The 18,295-nt window shown below is 33.9% G+C and overlaps 2 protein-coding genes across 2 annotated transcripts; both read left to right on the top strand.

The window, feature by feature from the left end:
* The first annotated feature begins 3,296 nt into the window (after positions 1-3,296).
* Positions 3,297-6,167, top strand: LOC133298362 (putative zinc finger protein At1g68190). Its single transcript, XM_061497631.1, has 3 exons — positions 3,297-3,794; positions 4,167-4,526; positions 5,934-6,167. Exons 1-3 carry the CDS (start codon positions 3,306-3,308, stop codon positions 6,165-6,167), a joined length of 1,083 nt encoding a protein of 360 aa, XP_061353615.1. The 5' UTR covers positions 3,297-3,305.
* An 8,290-nt stretch (positions 6,168-14,457) lies between these two features.
* Positions 14,458-16,388, top strand: LOC133298355 (zinc finger CCCH domain-containing protein 15-like). The gene is made up of 2 exons (XM_061497623.1): positions 14,458-15,180; positions 16,062-16,388. The coding sequence occupies exons 1-2, from the start codon at positions 14,458-14,460 to the stop codon at positions 16,386-16,388; spliced, it is 1,050 nt and encodes a 349-aa protein (XP_061353607.1).
* Positions 16,389-18,295: the final 1,907 nt, after the last annotated feature.

Genomic DNA, 18,295 nt, shown 5'->3' with positions numbered 1-18,295 from the left:
AGTGATGGCTAAAGGTTCAGCCCCCTCTCCAAGAATGCATCCAGCGGGAATCATTATTATGAATGTTTCTAATCACAACAGTGATTTTCTGCTTATTAATTTGAGTTTAAACGTTCTTATGGTATCATTATTGTAAATTCAATTTTTTTTGTGAGAGACAAAATATGTCAAATGAGGATTCATTACGTAGATCTCGAAAAGTTATGTGGAATAAAAAAAACAATTATCTAATTTAGACACCCGAGTCTCAAAAGTTATGAACTTCTAAAGTTTTACTGTCAAACTGTTGACTTTTGTTCCACGTGGCAGCAAATTGGGTGTGTCTCTCTCCAACCGGTCACGCCCCCGTGGGGCGTGTTTGACTGCTATGTTTTCATAATTAATTTCAAAATGATTACTTTTTCGTAATATTTTATTAAAAAAATAATAAATTAATTTTTTTTGCCCTCAATTTACATAGTGGTTATTTTACTTTTAAAAATTTGGGATTTTTTTTACATTAAAATTTTTCGCTTCTTTATTTTGTAAAATTTAAAAATGTATTTAATTAAAAATCAAAGTCTTCCATAGTTCCATCTCAACCCAACCCATTCTTGAGTGTCATGTGGTGGATTATGCATTCATTGAGTCATCCGAAATAAGAGGGTAATATTCAAGTAAGCCAACAGCACCGACGTTGTTCATGTCTCGCAGACCTCACCTGCAATACGATTTTTTTTCATATTAATCTAATTATGAGGCGAGTAGGCTCTTTGGGTATTTCCATAAATTTTGACTCTTTGAATTGGTTGTGAAAATAATCTCGAATATAGGAAGGGTCAAAAATCAAGATTTTATAACCCTTCTCAAGATGATATTGGTGAATCGAAATTCTTCACTCACTTGTTTCCAAAAAAAAAAAAAATCTTCACTCACTTAGCTCTGTTATATCAACTAAGCTATCATAGTTAGGTGCGATTTTTTTTTTACCTCTAGCACTTTGGCGTTCTTTTTCTCATTTTAAATCAGCGTGAACTAGGTCGCGCAATCTGGATGTAAAACACGTGAGTGCTAATTCAATTTGATAAAGTTCAATTACGTTTACCTTTATCAAATATGGTAGGTTTGATATGTAATGTTTTGTTAATGAGGATTTGAATAGTTCCTTATTTTTATATAATTGTATATATAACAGGTATTATTGTCAAAAACTAGTGTACAAATTTACATTTTTACTAGAGTGGTGCGTGTTAAAATATATGTAAAAACGGTCCATAGTAAAAATTGATAAAATGCTGCGTAAAAACATAAAAATGGTAAAAACTTACATTTTTACTGTTTTTACTTAAAACAAATTTAAAAAAAATGATTTTAAAAAAATAAAATAAAAAAAATCCAATTTTGGTTTTCCCCAAACCATATGCACACTTGATATCTTTTCGTTTGGATATATGTCTTTTTTAATTATGTCTTATAAAGCTGCAATTCTATTATAAGTTATGTTATGAGAATCGTTTTGTACTTTTGGATTATTGTGTGCATTGAAAGAAGTGTAATTATATCCTGATGAGCAACGATCCAAAATCTGCAGAGTGTATGAAGCAGTTAGAGCAGATTGGTTATCTATTACTTGTTAGTTATGATTGTTTATAATTTTGATACTTGATTATCAAAAATAATTTTTCTTTTTAGATAGATAAGTGGCTCAACACACATGCTTATTATGTGATATTTTTTTTACATGCATGTGTATAATTTTGTATAATTTTGTATCTTGACCTTAAATAGTAGAAAGTAGAAAAGAGAAACTTTATATTTCGTGTCTTTTCTATGTTTTATGTTTCTACTATCCCTTTGAGTCTCTACGTATAAACTTGAGTTTGACAACATTGATAGCAGGTATCGTATTCGATTTTCAATGTATTAAAAAAAACATAACTTTTATTATGCAAAAATTTATTACTAAAACAATTTTATAAAATTATGTTAATTTGTCTCCACAAAAATCATGTCAAAAGATTAATCAACATTCGTTAACATACATGACCTGATATATCTAATCGAAATGGGGGGTTGAGTGAAAAGTTTTGGTGGGGCGTGAAGCACGAGGGTGTGGGCCCTGGCTAGCTGCTAGGCCCATACTGGTGGGGTTTGCAATGCGAGCTGGGATTGGTCCAACGCGGGTAAACTTTCGGATTACGTAACCACATTCACATGTAGGGCGTTCACTATTACATTGGATAACGTTGTCAATGGACCCCACAACCTTGGTCCATGCTGGAAAGTTCATGGTCTCAGAGTACACGTCACCGCTCCAATTGGGTAAAGCCTAGAACAACGCATGAGTCATTATGCCTCGGAAGGAATCAAGTAGAAGAACCAGCACAACCGAGAACAGAGAACAGAGAAGCTTATACTCAAGTCTCAATCAAACTGTTGTGAGCAATTCTCCTTAGTCCTTTCCAAACAAGAAAAAGAAAAAAACACTCCTCATTTTCTATTTGCTCTCGGACCATTTCCCTTTTTCTTTTAGTTGTTGAATTAATCAGGAAACAATCACGGGTATCTCTAATCCTTCTTTTTCAATTTTCCTACTCATTGTGAATTTACCCCAGATGCTTGCTTCTCTTAGTTCAATAGGATTTCATGTTAATTGTTACATGCACTGCTTTCTAAATACTGTTTTGGGTTTTTTATTTTAATTTTTTGGGGTGCTTTCTTACATTTTTTTTTATTAAAAAGAGGATTGTATCCATTTTGTTTGGTTGTGGTTTTGCTATCTTCATGTTGATGATATATTCTGCTAGTCTTTTGGGAGCTGAGTGGTGTGCTATTGCTGAATTCCCATTGATTTGTGTTTTCCAATCGTGGTATTTGTATTATGAGTAATGTGAGTGATAACTACTATCATATTAGTCATGTGTGCAAAGTAAGGAGTTTTTGAAACAATTCCTTTGGGATTTCCAATAAAGTTGGAGCCACAGGAGTGGGATGGACATTTGAATCAAGTGTTTGAAAATGTTGTTATGGTTTCAAGTGTATGCAACTGTATTCGATGTGAAGTTATTGTCTTTTTTTTTTCAGCTTTAAATTCTATTGACTATACTTCTTATGGAGATGTATTTTTCTTTTATATTTTCTAAAACTACACAGGACAACTTCTGATATAAGATGAGATTACCTGTGATGAGGAAAAGTACTCTGCATGCATCTATAAACAAGCTGTGCTGATATCTGGATTCTTCTATATTCAAAATTGCTACTTATAAAGTATGAGGTTTTATAATTTCAGAGCTTTTTTCATATTTGAAATTGAAAACTAAGGAATGGAGAAAGTTTGTGAATTCTGCACAGCTTTGAGGCCACTTGTTTATTGTAAAGCTGATGCAGCATATCTTTGTCTATGCTGTGATGCAAAGGTCCATTTAGCAAATGCGTTGTCTGGCAGGCACTTCAGGAACCTTGTGTGTAACTCATGCAGATACCATCTTGCTTATGTTCAGTGTTTGGACCACAAAATGTTAATCTGTCGAGACTGCGATAAAAAACTGCACAATGCTTCTTTACCTCGTCATAAACGAGCCATCAAAAGTTTCATGGGTTGCCCTCCTGCTAAAGAATTTGCAACACTCTGGGGGTTTGATTTGAATGAGATTGAAAACAGTGCCAATCAGGATCAGTTTGAATCTATTTCTTGTGTTTCTGCAGACTTGGATGTGGTACAAGTCTCAGGAAAGCCTAGCATTCAAACTGGGGTCTCTTCAAAGATATCTGGGGCTAAACTTGTCAGGGGATCGAGCAGTCAGCAAGGTCAGGTATGCACGATGGAAGTTTCACTACCTTTTTATTACAGTGATGAAATGTATACTTTTAGATTTCAGTCATTTGAAAAGGACGGTACAGCTAATGTCCTCATAATGTTTATTTCTATCTCACTTAAGTTTTCCATTTTAATTTCTAGAGGCACTCATAATCCACATTGTCTTTAAGAAGTGATTGACTGAAAAAATCTGAACTATAAAATGCATATTTTAAAAACACATATGAATATACAGAAGTAATATCATAAGATCTAACTTTACTTTTCATATTTTGTGAAAATGTATATCAGTAGATGAGTGCTTTTTAGTTAAGAGTTGAAAAGGACGTATACTGTTTATTGATTTCATTTTATCTTGCTCTTGCAGATATTCTACGGTGGTCAAGAGCGACAAACTATTCTGCAGCAGGTTATTGATTTAAAGCGGCTTCAGCTAAATGATGAGAGTGATCGTTCTACAAAGATAATTGAGTTACAAGAAAAAGACTTATCTCCTTCAGTTTATCATACTCCCAAGAAATTGGCTGAAAAATACAATCAGCAAGCACAAAATTTCCAGGATCACGCCACTAATTTTCTGGAAAAAGACATTCCCATTTTGGAGCTGAGTCCGAAAACTTTGTGTTCGCTTTCTCAACTTGATAATTTATCTTCATCTTCAATTATAGACCTTCCATTGCACAGAGAGTTGTTCTGGACATGCAAAAGTCCACTTCAAAGTAATCAGGTCAGATAATTATTTGTCCAATGTTGTGAGCCACAGTTGGACCGCTGGTTTTAACCACTGTTCTTCTAGATATTAACAAATAACTGCAAGCATATTCTCCTGGTTTGCACTTTGTTGTGGTGAGATGCATACCTTTGGAGCTGAGCATCATATGAGACTTAATCACAACTTATATGAAAATAATGAATTCACAAAAATATGCAATAATTGTTTGAGATAATTTACACCCTTTTTTTGTTTTCGAAAAAAAGAAAAGAAAAAGAGTACAGTTTAAAAGAAGGAAAAAATTACTCTTATTTACGTGTGATAACTTTATCTCCTACACACCCTTCGAGATAACTGTGCCACCTTTTTCTTTTCTTTTCTTTTTCTTTTTTAGATGGTAGAGCTCACAAATTTGTCTCTATGACATGAGATAACTTATCTCCTTTAATATGAGTTGTGTACATCCATTGGAAATATATTTAGGCTATAATGCAGATTGGGAATAACGAACCAAGGAATAATCTTAAAAACGCTTAAAATTCCATATTTGATATCAAATAATCAATGATAAGCTACCATCCATAAGACAGATAATATGCCTTATATAGGAAACTCAAAGGACCCTAAATCTGATTAAGACAAGCAACACAAACTTAATACTCAAGTAATCGTAGTTAGTAATAGAAAATAAATCCATAATCTGGCTAGGGATAAGATTTCCCAAGACCCAATCAACGAAACCCTAAATTCTGAAATTATTGATTATTAATCCCTAAACCCCTTATTACAATCCCTAAACTAAACCCCATTTTCTATTACACCATAAATCATAGATTAATATTATTTTATCTCCCCATTCTGCATTAGGCATCTAATGACGAAACTGTTATGCCTGCTAAAGCTTTTTCTATGCAGACATATTAGTCAAACAGAAAACTTCATGTTGATGCCATTGTAGCCGGCATGGACAAGCACATTAACATACTGATGAAAGAGCTGCATGGTCATACTGCAAAACAAATATAATACTTGCTTACAGTCTTATCTTGATTAAGTGCCCAGAAAAATAACCAAACATATGAAAGTATAAAAACTCATATTGTGCAAGAAACAAAACAGGATGAAGAAGTTCAATCAGCATCATAAAAAGTTTGGAATTTTTGTTCCAAACTTTTCATGCTAATGTATTAATCTTAATACTTGCTTCCAAATCTTTCTCACCGACATGAGACGAATGAATTGGACGTTTGACACCTAGTAGTGTAAGCAGACACTTCTTTTACTCTCTTTTTTGGTGACTGTATTAACATCTGATTCATTTAAATGAGATTGGTTGACATTATATTAGTTGTTCAGTATCAAGCCTTTGGTTAACTTTATATTTCTGGTCAAAGTGGAAGTTTCTTTTTGTCTATGTTGCAGTTGTGGTCCCAAAATATTCAAGACCTTGGGATATGCGAAGAACTTGTCTGTCAAGATGATTTCAACATACCAGATGTTGACTTAACATTCCAAAACTTTGAGGAACTATTTGGAGGAGATCAAGATCCAATTAGAGCACTGCTTGGTGATAAAGATGTCTCACCCACTTCTCTAGAGAAGGATATGTCGGTTGATAAGTCAGATATCGACAATCCAAGTGCAATGGAGGTCTGAATTTCTACCTTTTTGCTTTCAGAAATTTCTAATATCTGTTATTCTACATTTAAATACTTCTCAGTGTATTGATAATTTAAGTGCGTATTGAAAATTTAAGTGCTACATCAGACAATAAAGTTAAGGGAAAAGTGTTTCTCCTTTTAAATGACACAACTTATGTCATTTCACTCTCACAAAGAGGTGGGATCCACACCTTTATATTTTTTTATCCACTCTCTCTCCTCCTTTATCTATCTCTTTCTCTCACTTAAAATGACACAACTTTATATCCTTTAAAATGATATACACTTTTCCCGTTAAGGTAATAGAAAAACATCTTAAAATTTACATGAACTTGAGCTGAATATGAACTGGAATTCTTGTCGTATGATTATTTTTAAAGGATTAAAGACAATGTCAATGCAGAAAAAGCATTATATGATGAGAAAGTGCACTTTTCCTTTCAGTGGCTTACAACTTTTTTCCCTCAAAAGAGGAAAATGTGAAAGTCATCAAGTTAAGACTTGAATTATATTGGTGTAAATGCATTCTTGTCATTCATTATTAGTGGTTGTTCCAAACATTTCTTTGTAAAGAATTGAAACATATAAATTGAGTTAGAAAGGTAACATATATACTGTGAAAATTGTTGCATTCAAGATTGAGGAGACATGGTAAAATACTACTTTATATCCAAAATTGAGTTTGCTTGGAATTGCACTCCCTGTCTTGATATTTGCAGCTATTTATAACCATAGTGTTTCACTGAATATAGTGCCTTAGAAGATTTGATGGCTCCTGCATTCTTCCATATGTGATGCAATGATTTAGATCCATATATATGTATTGTTGCTTGTATAGTGAGCTTTAGAAGAAAAAAGGAATTTTGTGCTCTAAGGTTAATTCCATTTGATCTGCACCAAAAACTGGTATTCAAGTATTTGTAGATTGTTCATTGAGCTAAGGTGTAAGATGTCAAGGTGACATCAATGAGATAGTAAAATACCTTGTCTCCATAATAAATTGCTATTTAATGATACTGTTGTTTTTCTTCCATGAAAGGATTCTTCGACAGCTGTATCCATTACTATCTCCCAATCTGCGCATGAGAACAAGGATGAATCCTCTTGACCAGTACTGTCCAAGAAGAGTAGATCCTCCACATGCAATTCGACCATTTGAGTCAACTATATCATTCTCTTTTTTGAGATTCAGTGCTGAAAGATCATGATGACAGTGCCCTTTCTTCCTACAGTGAAGGGGAGGGTTATTCAGGCTATTAAGCTGAATTGGAAATTGCACATGTGAAATGTTAATGTGAAGTATAAAGAGAAAACGTCTCAACTGTGAGTATGAGTGCTAAGTGTCTTGGTGCGACTTCGGTAAGTGCACCAGTCGTACAAGTAATGAAGTGTACTGAGTATGAGATCGTTTTCAAGAGGATTAGATTTCAATCACTAATTCATTATTTCCGCTTAAATTGGACAATTGATTATGAGATTTGAATGGAATTTGAATTCAAAGTTAAAAGAAAAACATAAAATTCGAATTACTTGACAATTAAGAAACACAGTTAGGATTTCGATTTCCCCCAATCTCCCCTTATGTTATGAATTAAAATCTTTAATTAAACGTCCTTAACATATCGTCGATCGATTCCCCTAAATTAATTAGAATTCAATCCCTTGACATTCTAACTCTTTATTATTTTGAAAGAATCCTAGTTCCGCAGTTATTCCTCAAGAAAACAAGCATTAAGTTCAAGAATAATAAAGATTGTATAAAACCTTATGTCTATCCTTAGAATCATAAGGATTACGATGAGATTATCATGCGCGGTTTATGTACCAACATCCCTATTGTCATACAATCACCCTAGATCAATCTACAAGATCAAACTCATAGAAAACATTAAGAGAAAATGAACTCATACAATATAAAAAGGAAAATTTATATTAAAGATGTCTTTAAAAAATAAAGTTTCAATTGGGTTCCATCTATAGCCCTAACTACAAAGAAAATCTAGTCTAACATGATAGAAAACAAGAAATCAAGGAAGCTTCCCAAACTCCATTGGTGTGATGGCGCGGTTAATCTTCAAGGTTTCTAGCGTAATCTTGACTCCGACCCGTCTCCGGCTCTGAAAAGCATGAAGAACGCGCTTCTCCGATGAAACTATGCCAACGGTGTCAAGTGTTTTGAGTTTCCTCTCAATATTACATTAAACATTAAAAAGGCATAAAACCCTAAATTTGGGTCTAAGTAACGTGATGGGCCTTAATTGGGTTGCAACTGGGCATTAAAACCCGCTGGAGCGCATTAAAACACGTCATTTTGACAACAAAAATATAGTTTCGTATTTTGGATATAACATGAGATATACTTGTCCGATTGATGTGATATTGCTCTTGTTGGAAAGATAAAAGAGAGATCTACAACTTCTATGAAGAACACAAAATCCAAATCCATCATCTTCGATATGAAAAATTGGCCGAATTACAGCTTCAAAAATATTTTCACTAAATGGTTACTCCTCATTTATCGTTTTAAGTCCTTCTAGCTTAACCATTGCTCCAATGCTCCAATTCAACTAAATTGTCCTGCAAAACAAGCAAAATTCATTCACATAATTCAATAATTTAAAATCCATGTTTTTTAGTCAAATAACTCTAAGTTTTCATACTTTTAATTAGATATACGAGTGATTTTAGCCCTTAAAACATAATAAACTATGAGTTTATCATGTCTCCCGTCGGGCTTATTTAGCTGAGTAATTTTAATATGCTGTCCAACCATCACGTACCTGTTATGTTTAGAGTTGATATCTGAGAATTTTATTTTTGTTACCATATTGATTTAATAGCAGCAATAATGCATTTCATCCCTGCAAATATTAATTATTAAATTAATATATGCATTTCTACAATTTTATTATATTTATATTCTTTTGCTTCCAAGCATGAGAAGCAAGTTCGACTTCCATCCAGGAAACCTGAAGCTGATATGAGAAGGAGGTTGAAAGGCATTGCCAAGCAGATAGCTATCGACCTTTACATCTGAATGCTGTAGATTCACTAGATCAACTGATTCTTTCAACTCCATACACACTTTATCTGTTTATATTTTGTATCTAGTATAGCAGCATAATATATTACTTAGTATTTAGATGATTTTGATCTGTGTGCATGTAGTTAGGAATAAATTCCAAACAAATTCTAATCTAAATTTGAGTTGACTTCCTTTTAAAAGTCTAACCATCTTGATTGTTGCTGACCTGAACCCTTTTTATGGAATAATCTAGCACTACTCATATAGTCGTGTTCCTAATGGTGATGCAACAAAGATTCCAATTCAAATCAAGTTTAGGACTATGCTCGACAAGCAAACATTTTCACTTGCAGCTGAGTGCATTGAGACTAGAAGGAAAAGGGACATTTGGTCCTTAGGCCTTGATAAAAGTATGACCAAACTGTTATGATAGGGAAAGGTAATCTGACCGTTGTTTGTTTCTATTTAAAGATATTATTTGAGAAGAATTGTGTGGCTAACTTAACAACCGTGACAAATGTGAAGGGCTTCGGTTATTGTCTGTTGGAAGAGAAATTAATGTAGGGATCTTTGGGTTGTGTTGTTTTATTCAACAAAAGTTTTGATAGAGTAGCGATTAGGGGAAGAGGTGGTTGTTAATGTGATAAAGAAGCAAACCATGATGAAACGACCATGATGGGTTTTATCTGCCTAAATGATGACAAGTGTCTTATTCCACTTGGTGACTTGAAAATTGGAAACCCAAGCCAAGACCACCAGCTGGCAGCTAGTACCCTCCTTCAAACTAACTTCAAATTCAAGCATTGCATAATCAAATGCTGTTCTAACCGCAACTGTACCTTGAATAAGCTCTCTAAACTGTCTCGGCTTATATTATCTTTGTTTTAGAACAGACAAATATATTAATTCTTTATATACGCATGTTCAGTAGAAAGAATAAGTCATATAAGGTGGACCCTAATTTGGGATTTTGATGTGATTGAAGTTTGATTAGAGTAAACATTTGATTTTGCCAACTAAGAGATGCTTATCATATTTCGAGTAAATTTTCATTTTGGTGTTTGAAAGATTTTTGGAATATTGATTTGGTCCTAATGACAAGATTTTTAACGTCAAAATTATCCAAATTATTATTTATTATGACCCAATTGATGTCATTTAGAGGTCGTTTGGTTCACCTTTAAAAAAAAGTAACTTTTACTACTTCTTTATTTTTAAAGTACTTTTTACAAAAGTTAAAGCTATTTATATTTTTATAAAAATATTTAGTTTTTTAAAAAAATATTTGGCTTTTGACTTCTACTTTTCTGATAAGTTAAAAATTTTAGCTTCTGAGAAAAGTAGGTTTTTGACTTTTTTTGTGACTTCTCTTTTTTTTAAAAGTAGACATCCAAATGAACTAAAAACGAAAAGTGCTTTTTTTCTTAATAAAAAGCAGCTTTTGAAGAAAAAAAACTCATCCAAACAGGCCCTTAATGATAAAAGATAATAATTTGTTGACCAATTTATGTCCCTATTTTTTTTAAGATCAAATAAATATTCTGAAAGGTTTAGTCTTCAGCTATCGGCCGGAGGATATCATGGGAAACCAAAAAAAAATTAAAAAAAAATATTCTGAATTTTTTTCTAAAACTAAATTAATGATTCAGTCTATGTTTTTTTATAATAACATTATTTTCACTTTTATCACGACATACAGCATAGATTTGAATTCTTCAAAATATATAATACACTGCTTACCATATATATATATATATATATGAGTCAGGATCATTTTACACCAGTGTAAGTTACACTCTCAATCTTGTCCGTTAATCCCACTTATATCTAAGGGCTCTAATTTTTTAATAATGTGAGCCATTGGATACAAGTTGATCAATGGTCAAGATCGAGTGTAAGACTTCTAACTCTTACACCAGTGTAAGAATATCCTGCCCCATATATATATATATATATATATATATCTATATATATATATATATATATATACACTGTATTCAAAAATATATATAATTTAAAATAAATATATAGGTGAATAATTTGTAATAAAAAAATTTCAAAGATATCAATTTATTGAACTTATATTTTATATAGGGAAAACTTTAAAAAAAAAAAACCATAAATTTTCTCAGAATCACTTACCTCCTCCCAAATTTTTTTTAATTATTTATACCCCTACTTAAATTTCCTTTATTACTTACCCCCTAATTTGATTTTCTATCTAAATTAAAGTTAACAAAGTTAAAAAAAAAATTAATACCAAAACTAACCTAAACACAAAAGTAAATAAATAAAGAAAAAACTAACGTTGTGAGTGTTTGTATAAAAGATTTCAAACCTACACATGTGAAAGTATCAGAATTTGTTTTCACTCAAAAAATTTTATTTCATTAACTATTATCCAGTAGATAATATGTTACTATAATTTCAGACATAAGGATCTTTTGCATCTGACGGTAATCAAAAATTTCATTTCATCAACAAATTTTAATGGAAAAACTTGTAATGTGTGTTTTATATCATCAAATTAACCAAAAGATAATATGTTTCTTGCCCTTATCAAAACTACTACATTAGCTTAAATTCTCCTAACAAGAAAAATGTTGGACATTCCATGATGAGCAAAACAAAGCCAAAATCTCCTTTCTTGTGCCAAAAAAATGGGTTTCCAAAAAATCTGGACAACAACAACAAACTTCAAATCATTGAACCTTCATTAGGTGCTAAGGGGGCATCAGTACAAGAGACTAAGAACACATAAATAACAAATTGAAATAAAATAGGAAAAAGTCATTTACCTTTTGTGTGTTCGTAGAAGGTAGAGATATTTGTTGTGATTGCTAAACTAGAACAAATTTTTAAATTGAATCGTCATCTCCATCAAAAGAAACCAAGAAAAAATCACAAATAAAATATACCAAAAATATTAATTTAACAAGAGTGACATAAAAAAATTCCAATTTGGAAATAACCATGGATTCAACACACACATACAAATAAAAAAAATCCAAAATCAAAAGTAAGCGTTAACCAAGAAAAAGAACACGAAAAGAATTCAGTTCACCATAAAAGGTGGGTTATATTGTGTGAGAGTTGACCTTTGGAGAAAAAGAAGGCAAAAGGGTCGTTAAAAACATAAACACAAAAGACAAAAATCACAGAACTACAAGCTTCAGACAATTAGAGATATGCATCCAAATATATGAAACCCAACACAACAACGCTTACAAAATTATCTCATCCTCCTATTTCGGAGTTGTGTAGTGCTGTGCTTTGCATTCTCTCTCTTCCTTTATAGTGATAAAGAAGAAGTCTACGACGCATCAGATGAAGACAAGACGACGCAAGTTGCAGCCATGGGACATTAAGGGTTCCTTTACTTTTTTATTTTATTGTAAGGGAATTAAGGTATTTTTCAAAACAATTGAAGTTTTTCTTTTTAGATATAGAGGGGAGAAATCTTGACTCTGGTATAAAATTTAAAAGTTTTACTCTTCATCCTAACTGTTGATTTATAAAAATCAACGTTTAAGATGAAGAGTAAGACTTCTAAATCTTACATTAAAGTCAAAAAAATCTTGTGTAAATCAATAAAGCTAATGTGCATTCATAATGACAATAAGAGGCTAGAATTTCAAAAGAATTACATTTGAAGTTAAACTCTTTAATTATATAAGAGTTTACCTCATAATAAATAAAGCTCGCGCTTTATTTATTATGAGGTAAACTCTTATATAATTAAAGAGTTTAACTTCAAATGTAATTCTTCTGAAATTTTTGCTTTCTTTATTGTGATTATGTATGCCCACCCCTTTAGCTTTTTTATTATGCACAGTAATATATTATTGTCTGTAATTATATCCTCCATAAATATTAATAGAATTGGCAAAACGGGCTCGGTTCGGCGAGCCAACCTGTCCCACCCACTAAATGGGAGGAGAAGACTTATTTTTTGGCGGGTTAATGACGGACATAGACAGATCGAGACGGGCCAGTATAAAATAAGCTCAGACTAGCAGTTCCGTCAAACTGCACATGGTAGGCCGAATTTTTTAAAAGAACGAGTCAAACTGACTTATTTTTTTAACAAATTAATAGCAGAGTAGGATGGGAGACAAGCCACCTTTGTCACCTCTGAATACTAAACATCTACAATTATCTCCTCCATAAGTACCTTCTGTCGACATATCTCGCATTAATTACAATCCTCTTGGGCGAACAATATATTAATGGATTTGTCATTTCAGTGATTTTCAAGTGTTACATATGTGGTGATGATTATTTTAGAAAAATATTACTTTCATAATTTATCTCAGTTAGCTAATTATCGATGTGAGAGTATTTGGAATTTACATAAAACATCCAAGTATCATTCAAATACAAATGAATAAACACGCTGCATATAGCAATTATTTAGAAGAAGAATATGACATGGTTGAATTGAGTTTAGACGAAATGAAAAAGCTTGTAGAACCAATTCAGTACCCAAACTAAATATATTATTTTATAAAAAGAAAGAGAAAGAATATACATATAGGCATATAGCCACGGCACACAGAGGATCTTTTTGGGAGATGAAATATGAAGGACTCGTGCTAAAGAAATAGCACACCAACTTAAATTACGTAAACCCCCCACCCCCACGGCCCCACCCACACCCCCAAAAGAATGAATGCCAGTTTCTTTCGAAATGGATAGGGGCAATTTGGAAAACTATGCCTCGAATATCGCGTCGGGTCCGAATCCTCATTCTGTTAGGGAGTGTGTGGGAGACGGTTTTTTCCCTTGCACCAAACACACACAGCACTCCACTCCACTATAAAATCCCATTCTTCGACTTCTCCCGCTTTCAAATTCCTTTCTCTCTCTAAACTTCCTCTTTCTTTCTCTCTCTCGGAGAAGCTCAGAACCAGCTGTGAGGTAACCGCTTTGCTTAGTTTCTCCTCGTCTTTATTACGTTCGAGAAATTTTCCCTATCTTCACTGGAGTATAGTTTCTTTTAGTTTTTTTCTTTTTTTAGTATGCCAGTTTCTTTTAGTTTTTCTTTGAATATTCTCATGCACATTTCTTGAATACTCTATGTGTTTGTTCGTTGTTTTCTTTTATCTCACAGGAGTTCATGTGGAATTTTGATGAATCTGTGAAATGATCATGATCTGGAAATTGATACATGAATGCGTTCATGATTTCGGTTAATTTTTTCTGAAATTTTTATTTATCTTAATTTGCCTGATTTTGCAGCACTCCTGCACCGAGAAAAATGAATAATAATAATGATGCTTGCTCTCCCTCCTTCAACGGCGGATTTGGCGCCAATACCGCCGGTCAAATGCAATCGAACGGCGGCGTCTTTGCTTCCTTGTACTCCGCTTTGTCCAATGAGAATATTTCCTCGCTCTCAGCAAACTGCAGCAATGGCGGTGGCAGCGTCTCGCTTTACCCTTACTCTGACTCGGGAACTCAGTATGACTCATGCGTCATACAGAAACACCAGGATATGGTGAATCGTCACAGCATGTGCCTAAGTCGCCTTGTGGAAACTTGCAAAGAGGTCGAAGCTCTGCGGCAAGAGAATGGCCAGCTCTGTGCTGTGAACAAGGAGCTGCAGAAGCAGCTGAACATCGTTATTCAGGCTTCTCTGGAGAACCAATTCGGTGGTGGTTCGTCCGGCCAGACGCCGTTTGATGTCTTGCATGGGTTCCGTGGCTTGAACATTGGGGATGGGCAAGAGAACTGTGCTGATTGGAATAACAATAATAATAATAATATGGAGCTGCAACAAGTTTCGAATGAGAGTCCAACCAGCGTGATTGAGAATAACGGTGTTGAAGTGGAGAGGTTCTCGTTGCCAAAGAGCATATCTGTGAGGTCCAATGGCTACTTGAAGATGGCCCAGTCTGCGGCCGTTGCCAGCAATAATAATGCTTGTCGCACTAAGGGTGCTACTCGCCCACGCGCGCCCTCCACTCCACCTGATGCCGTTGTAAGGACACACGTTCACACATGATCCTTGCCTTTAATTACAGCTTTTACTATTATTATTATTATTATTATTGTCTTCTTTGCTTAGCTGTGTGATTATTGCTTTTATTGTTATTTACCGAACTTGACCTGCCTGTTAGTTGCTAATTCTATTTCTTTCAAAAGAAGTAAAACCTTGCTTGTCCACGTCATTTCCTGGTAGCTGCAACGAACGGAGTAGTTTGGCTGTTTTTTTAATATGCGTGTGCTTGTTTTGCAAGGGTGCAACTCTAGTTAGTGTTGGGGTTCACAGGATCCCGTGGGCTCTAGTTTGTTATAAGGCACAAAAGAAATAGCCCAACTCTGAAGCCTTTCTGTGACATTTGTAACCTGTGTGGTGGCATCCTGGGCTTTAAGGGTCTTAGGTTGGGTTCTGGCTTTTCCCGTTTCCTTGTCTTGCCAATGTGCTCTGTCCTGGGTATCGTGCCAAAAGTCATGTTAAAATTTGTCATGTGAAGTTTTTGTATTTATTTATTTCTTTATTAATATTGATAAATTATAATTGGACTCACCTATTTAATGCACTAAAAAGAGAGATAGACACAAATATTTCAATCATGTCCAATTTTTAAGATGAGAGAATCCTCTACTTGCTTGAGCCAAGTGTATCCTGAAATAGAAATACAAATGCTTGATTAAGCATCCAATCTAGAAAATCATTTGACAATTGAATAGTTATATTGTTAAAGGCTGTAAATGCAATACTAAATGACAATAAGTGGATGGTATCTTGATCTGATTGTTCCCATCCAGAAGAAAGGGGGGAGTTCCTATTTTTTATTTGTTGATTAATTTATGCTATATGATTATTGTTGAAATTTTGAGTATGTTGCTATGCTACAGCAAAAGGTATATGTCCGTGGAGGGCAGAAGGAGGAAGAGCCACTTGAGATGTCAGTGTATAACCAAGGGATGTTAAAGACTGAACTGTGTAACAAATGGCAGGAAACTGGCACATGCCCATATGGAGACCATTGCCAATTCGCTCACGGTATTGGGGAGCTTCGCCCAGTCATCCGCCATCCACGCTACAAAACTGAGGTCTGCAGGATGGTCCTTGCTGGGGTTGTATGCCCATATGGCCATAGATGCCATTTCCGCCATGCACTTACTGAACAAGAGAAAGCTATACCGCAACCTAAGCACAGATCCATGAAGCTGGAAAGATAAGATGTCATTTGTAGGATATAAAGTCTGATGAAGTAAGTAGTGTTTATATGAGTCAAAACTTAAACGGTACATAATAATATCTTATTGTTTAGATACAAACATGGACAAGTATTTGCTAAAAATAATTACTTTTCTAATGAAAAGTAAGAAAAAAGAAAATGGCTTGCAGCAAGAGGAGATCTAGAGCAGGATTTTTGGAAAAACGTGGTCGGTCGTCATGTTTCTTTTTTTTCTCTCCATTAGTTTAACGTTTTGATTTTTGAACACCACATACCTAATACGTCAACCCAAGCAGACAAAGGGAAAGTAATCTTTGTAATGATACTCTTTGATCCTTTGCAAAGTAAGCAGCTTCTGATCGTGGTTGTAATATGTTTATAGTGTAGTCTATTTTTGGTTGCCTGTACTTTTGCTTATAATACAAATATGAGTTTTATAAGAGTTACGTTGTAGGAAAAGTAATTGTGTAATGTTATAGAGACTTGTTTTGCGTGTCTTAATTTTTACTTTTATTTTTGCTTCAAAAAGTGTGAACTCCACAAAATATTGTGTGTGTAAGAAATTTTTGTGTGTCATATAACATGATAAATGCAAACATCTACAAATATACTTGACTTTCTTTTGCTTATCAAGTAGGCCAAGAGTTTATGAAATAAGCTTCGCACTTCGTCGTATTCTGTGGGTGTCCTGTGGCAGGATAGTATTTTGCTATTTTTAGTTTTTTACTTGCATTTAGCTGAATATTCCCTGGCCTTGGCTCAATTGTAGACGTAGTTTTGTGTTCGCTCCTGCCAAACTTTGTCCTGAGAATCAACTAGCCCAGAACTAGAACCACCATGCTTATTTGGGCTTCCGAAAGATCAGTATACTAGGACATCGGAAGCCTGGACCCTTCTTCGGTTATGATATACATGCATATAAGATAACTGTAGATAAGTGCATTTTTTTTTTTTGGTACATAGATAAGTGCATCTTTGAAATGGGCCAATCTCAGAACAACCAACTATGGAAACTTTTTCTTTTCTTCTTTTGAAAAAAAAAGGCATATGCTTCAAAAGCCATGTGTTGCAAATAATAAAAAATTAAAAAATATGAGTGGAACGAAAATAAGGTATAGATTTGGACAAAAAGTGAACCCGAGGCCGAGGGTATCGTGTATTTTTGGATAGACATGGCGTGTTGCTGGGTACGTGTCAGTCCATGTCTTTAAATTAACAATGAATGCTCATCTTTTACTGTTTTACTTTTACCCTCTCTATCTCGCTGGCCTTGTTTGACCGTCAGTCAACTACTCCTATCCTCTTATATTAATTGGAGGTTCGTGGGCTATAATGGTTCATTCATTGATTGAGAGTTGAGATAAGAGAGAAAGGGAAAGGGAGAAGAACTTGAGGAAGTTATGGGAGATGGGAGGGTCGGCAAAGCATATCTGAATGTTGGATATGGTTTTTTATCATTCCTTTGCCGATTCCACCCATTCCTATGATTTCCTTTTGTTCCCCTCTTTCCACTCTCCTCTTCATTACTACTGCAAGGATGCAATCCTTCTTGCAACCGTACTCCTTTCTGGTAAAGTTTCTTCTTCGGATCTGGTGCCCCCTTCCCCTCTATTTTTCACTATATATATAGATCTATTTTATTTTTGGACCTCAAGAGCAAGTTATCTTAAATGGGCATATCACTACAGAAACCAAGTAATTGTTTCCAAGTAATTGTTTCTTTTTTCTGCTCGTTCTCCTTGTTTAAGGTTTAATTATCTCAACTCACTGATATATATGTGTTACTTCTATAAATTGATGATTCCATTTTGATAGAGGAGTCTTCATCTTTGATAGATCTATAGATCCATGATTCCATTTTCATATATCAATAACCTGGGAAAATGTAAGTAAATGCCCAAAACAAAA

Source organism: Gastrolobium bilobum, unplaced genomic scaffold (assembly GCF_033153095.1).
Source record: "Gastrolobium bilobum isolate Gb01-03AN ecotype WA unplaced genomic scaffold, APGP_CSIRO_Gbil_v1 utg5530, whole genome shotgun sequence".
In the NCBI taxonomy this organism is placed as follows: Eukaryota; Viridiplantae; Streptophyta; class Magnoliopsida; order Fabales; family Fabaceae; genus Gastrolobium; species Gastrolobium bilobum.
Note: the sequence above shows the minus strand (reverse complement) of the source record. Positions and strands in the feature narration are given on the sequence as shown.